Raw genomic sequence first — 5,000 nt, forward strand, 5'->3', positions numbered from 1 at the left:
AGTCAACACTCGTTAGCACATTCTCTCACGAGTCAGCACAGGCTGACACAGGCGGGCTTGCCTCAGTGCATACAAGCCCGGCGTAGCATCTGCTCCGCAAACCTGGCTTATCCTTGTGTGTGTGTGCTTCGAATCCTTTGCTCAGCCTGGTGTGGGCGGCGTGGTGGGCGAGTGGCTGCGCGGCGGACGTCGGCTACGAGAACCCGGCGTGCGGCGGGAACACGGTGATCGTCCACCTGTTCGAGTGGAGGTGGGCTGACGTCGCCCTCGAGTGCGAGCGGTTCCTCGCCCACGCTGGCTACTGTGGCGTCCAGGTGGGCGTCGGAGAATTCCTTTGGTGATAATTGAGTTGCCTTTTGAGTTGTTTTAGAGGGTCAAAACAAAATGTATAAATTATAAATATCTATTTATTCATATTATATATAAACTTGGATCATAATAACAGGTAGTGTGGACCTCATACATACTAATGAAAAGGTAAATATAACAATCATGCATAAATAAGAAGGTGAATAATTACCAATCTATTTTCAACTGATTATTTTTGTCCACATCCTCCCTGCCATCTCCGCCCTCTGCCAACAGGTGTCGCCCCCGAACGAGCACCTGACGAACCCGCTCGAGTACCCGTACCCGTGGTGGCAGCGCTACCAGCCCGTCTCGTACGAGCTGGTCTCGCGCTCGGGCTCCGAGGGCGAGTTCGTCGACATGGTGCACAGGTGCAATGCCATGGGAGTCAGGTGGGTGGGTATACATTCATACATACATATATATATATATATATATATATATATATATATATATATCTACATATACATATGTACATATGCACTTGCATACTTGGATATATAAATGAAGAGAGAGAGAGAGTGTGATGAATAAAGACGGAGGAAAAAAGAAAAAAAAAAAAACTACGACATAGAAGATAAATTCTAAGATATGGCAATGGCCTATGTCTAGCGGTGTCCTTTTCCGTCCCAGGATCTTCATGGACGTCAACCACATGGCGGCACCTGGGAACGAGGGCGTGGGTTCTGCGGGCTCCTTTGACGGCGCCGCCCTCGCCTTCCCCGGCGTGCCCTTCGCGCCCAAGGACTTCACGCTGCTCGGACTCTGCTCGTCTGATGATGGTATCTGGCGGAACTTTTACTCATGCATTCTCCTGTGACTGTGATTGGAAGAGCGCCGTGAGCCAAAATATAGGGGTGCAATGTATATATAGATCATATATATTGGGAATAAACATAGGTATATATATATATTATACACATATATTATTATCATATATGATATATAATAGTATATATATATCTCGCAAGCATTATATTATATATATATATATAGTATATATATATATATTATATATATATATAAATCGAAGAAGTATGGATGAGTGCACATCAAACACACAACCACACAGTCACAGAGAGAGAGACAATGAGAGAGAATGAGTCTACGAGAGAGAGAAAGAGAGTGTGCTATGAGAGATACGAGACAGAGAAGAGAAAGAGAGTAATAGAGAAAGAAGAGCAGAACATAAGGTAATTAATAAGAAGAAGTAAGAGAGAGGGAGAGACTGAGGGAGGGAGAGGTAATGCTGGGGATGAGAGAAGAGAACAAAGAAGGAGCATAGCAGAAAGAAGAGATAGGTCGATAATATTTTTCTCTTCTATCCCATATTCAAATATAATGATGCAATCGACAAAACAATGAAAACAACTAATAACCGCTCTTGAAAAAATTATGATATCAAGGGGTAGGGGGGGTGGGGGGGGAACAACCTAATTTCAGGTCGGCGCTGCGAACGGAGGGAGGTCAGGTCCTGCCAGAAGGAGGCCAGCGGCTTGGCTGATCTGCCACACGCGTCCCAGCCTGAGTGGAGCGCCCCTGAGAGGGCCATCATCGACATCCAGCACAACCAGAGGGGCCACAATTGGCCAGGTGAGGGTTTGCGCGAGGGAGGGTGTGGGTGGAGCTAAAATCAGGAGGGAGTTTGAGTGAGGGGAGGTGTGTGTGAGATGGGACTAGAAAGAAAAGAGAATGGGTTAGAGGAGATAGTCTTGTATATAGAACTAAATAAAACAAAAAATAAAAATAATAATACAATTATAACGAGGGGAGGTATGGGTGATGTGGACGGGAGAGTGTAGTTAAATATATATATATATAACAATATATATAAAAAGAGGAGATATATATATATATATATTAATATAATATATATTATATATATATATATATGATATATTCGTATTATATATATAAATAATATACATTATTATATAACATGGACACATCTTATTCGATCATCCATCGATTTAAAAAACTGATTGGTTTTAATTTCACTTATCAGCATATCACCTTGTTAAGATTAGTAAATTCTAATTAATGTTTTGTTCACTCTTACAGCTGGTTTAAATAAAAAACCAACGTTAAATTGCAAGGCTTTTCAACTAAAAGCGTGAATCCTTTCCTTTAACACTGCTAGCTATCATCATGTGTTAAAGGTTATCCACCTCATGATAAATTAATAGTCATATATGCGAAAAAGACTTGTTATTATGGGTTCCTTCCTCCTCATCGGGGGCCGATAGACATATACAAAGTCTATGGCGCAGTTTTTAAACATTACAATGTAATAATGGAAATGCATATCCTTATTAATTTATTTTTGTACAGGTAAGCATATGTAGACCCGTAATACTCACGTAATGATTCTGATATTAAGAACACCCAATTGCGATGCATAAGATCTGATAAAATATTCTGCTCTACAACAACGATGGAAAAGGAACTATCAAAACAATCCAAAAAAAAAACAGATACACAACTCAAAAAATTCTTCCCCCATAAAACAAACATGTGAAACCCGCATGAGGTACTGCTGCTATCCTCACAGCCAATAATGTTTATACATGAGAGTTTTTTAAGAAATAAGTAGATAAATAAAAGTAAAATCTTCTCGCCATGCAGCGGAGGGCAAGCCAGTTCCAAGCCAGGCACTCTTCTTTTTCCTCCAAACAACCGCACAGTGCAATCACATTCATGCACATCCAAATAACGAGACAACCGAACGCCAGAACAGGATGTGTTCATTTTTCATTATATTTTCGCGAGGGATGCGAACTCGGAAACAATCAGGCCAGGTGAAGGTGAAAGGGTGAAAGTGTGAAGTGTGAAGGTGGATGTGAAGAGGAGAAGTTGAGAGTGAAGTGGAAGGTAAAGTGTGAAGTGTGAAGGGGGAGGGATGTGCAGCATGGAGGATGAAGTGTGAAGAGTGAAGTGTGGATCGTGGAAGGTAAAGTGTGGAGTGTGAAGGGGGAGGGATGTGCAGCATGGAGGATGAAGTGTGAAGAGTGAAGTGTGGATCGTGGAAGGTAAAGTGTGGAGTGTGAAGGGTGGAGTGTAGAGAGTCATGAATTGAAGATGCGGCTTGTGAACAGGTTTCCATATATGTTTTTTTATTTTTTTGCTGTTGAGTTGTTGTACAGTGCTAAGATAAATAGACAAAATCATAGACGGGCAGATAGTAGACACAGTAACAAGAGGAAGAAAAAATAGGGTAATTAACAAAAAAAAAAGAAAAGACAACCAGACCAGATAAAACGATAGATACTCAAAGAAACATCGGCCATAACCAACACAACGCAAGATAAAGACAAACATCCCTATGTCTAAGTCCCTAGCCTTAGTCGCAAAACAGAGACTTACATGACATGAAAGTGAAGAAGGGAAGAGAAAGAGAAGAAAAAGCCTAGCGTTTGGTATGCTAGAAATCGTGTGTATACCGATAGTCAAAAAGCGTGGCATAAGGTCGAAGGAAATAGAATTGAAACAATCGTGGCAAAAACTCAGTACCATTGGAAGACCCCCTACTCCGTAACATGGGGTCGGGCTTATACAGGCCATAAAGAACTCACGTTTGGAAAGTGGAAATATTCTATATTGGATGTATTAGGCATCATTGTCCTAGACTTGGATTGCAATCTCTTTTAGGAAAACATGGATTCTCTGCTGATTTTGAGTTTGTTTACCTTTTGGCGGACTTTTCGAAGGATAGTGAAGTTAAATGAATGGTAAAAGTAGTCAGGAACATAAAGTTTAAATATATGATTATATGCAATATGTATACATTAAATCTATATGTATGGTATATTAAAGATACGTACAGTATATACACACATAATATAAGGAAGATATATACATAAACACACGATCCCTCTCATCCCGTTTGTTTTGATGGAGCGTAGAGTGAATTACCAACGGCGCGTTCGTGAAATGGTTGTCAATTCTTTAAATAGGAACAAGTACAACGACTGATTCATACCAAAATTGAACTATCCTTTGTTAGTGTTACCTATGATTGTAGTTTCTCTTATGAATTTGTCGTTTAGACAGTGCCACTTAAGAACAGTTGGTAAACCTGAAGCAGCTGAAACAGACGTGCCATGCTTTTGCGTCCTAGAATACCGCCCTCATGACATGAACACGACATGGACACAACATGAACATGACATGGCCACGACACGCAGAAAACGACCTAGAATACGGCTTAAAAAAAAAAAAAAAAAAAAAAAAAAAAAAAAAAAAAAAAAAAAAAAAAAAATAAAAATAAAAAAAAAAAAAAAAAAATCACATCCCGTTTCTCCGATTAAAACGCATTCTTAATTGAACTCAGGTTGCACAAACGATGCGCAGACCGACGCATGCGCAGTGGCCATCGTGACGCACATGCTCGGTACCATTGACACTTACGACAAATACAACTCGTGGCGAGTTGATGACCGCCACCTGGACTGGCACGGCGCCGAGGAAGGCCAGGGCACCTACTACGGCCAGGAGGCACTGGGGACGCCCCTGGCATGGACCACCAACAACCCGCTCAGCCCTGCCTATCAAGAACTCAATACGTAAATATTGTTTTATCTTCTTAGGCACGATGGACATGAAAAAGGGAAGGGGAAAGGAGAGGAGGAAAAGGGAATGGGGAGGGTCTGGGT

General features: G+C 41.2%; 2 protein-coding genes across 2 annotated transcripts in view; both read left to right on the plus strand.

The window, feature by feature from the left end:
* Positions 1 to 3,164, plus strand: part of LOC122242943 (alpha-amylase) — an 8,428-nt gene extending 5,264 nt beyond the window's left edge. Inside the window, exons 2-6 of the mRNA XM_086531843.1 lie at positions 146 to 314; positions 586 to 740; positions 982 to 1,130; positions 1,792 to 1,941; positions 2,974 to 3,164. Of these exons, the coding sequence (XP_086387969.1) occupies positions 146 to 314; positions 586 to 740; positions 982 to 1,130; positions 1,792 to 1,941; positions 2,974 to 3,164 (814 nt within the window). The remainder of the gene's footprint in view (positions 1 to 145; positions 315 to 585; positions 741 to 981; positions 1,131 to 1,791; positions 1,942 to 2,973) is intronic.
* Positions 3,165 to 4,674: 1,510 nt separating this feature from the next.
* LOC147467456 (uncharacterized) overlaps positions 4,675 to 5,000 on the plus strand; it is a gene marked incomplete at its 5' end in the record, with an annotated part of 1,795 nt that continues 1,469 nt past the window's right edge. Inside the window, one exon of the mRNA XM_086531844.1 lies at positions 4,675 to 4,910. Coding sequence (XP_086387970.1) covers positions 4,675 to 4,910 — 236 coding nt within the window. The remainder of the gene's footprint in view (positions 4,911 to 5,000) is intronic.

The sequence above is a fragment of the Penaeus japonicus genome, unplaced genomic scaffold (assembly GCF_977035675.1).
Source record: "Penaeus japonicus unplaced genomic scaffold, GWHDUDI00000001_assembly GWHDUDI00000036, whole genome shotgun sequence".
In the NCBI taxonomy this organism is placed as follows: domain Eukaryota; kingdom Metazoa; phylum Arthropoda; class Malacostraca; order Decapoda; family Penaeidae; genus Penaeus; species Penaeus japonicus.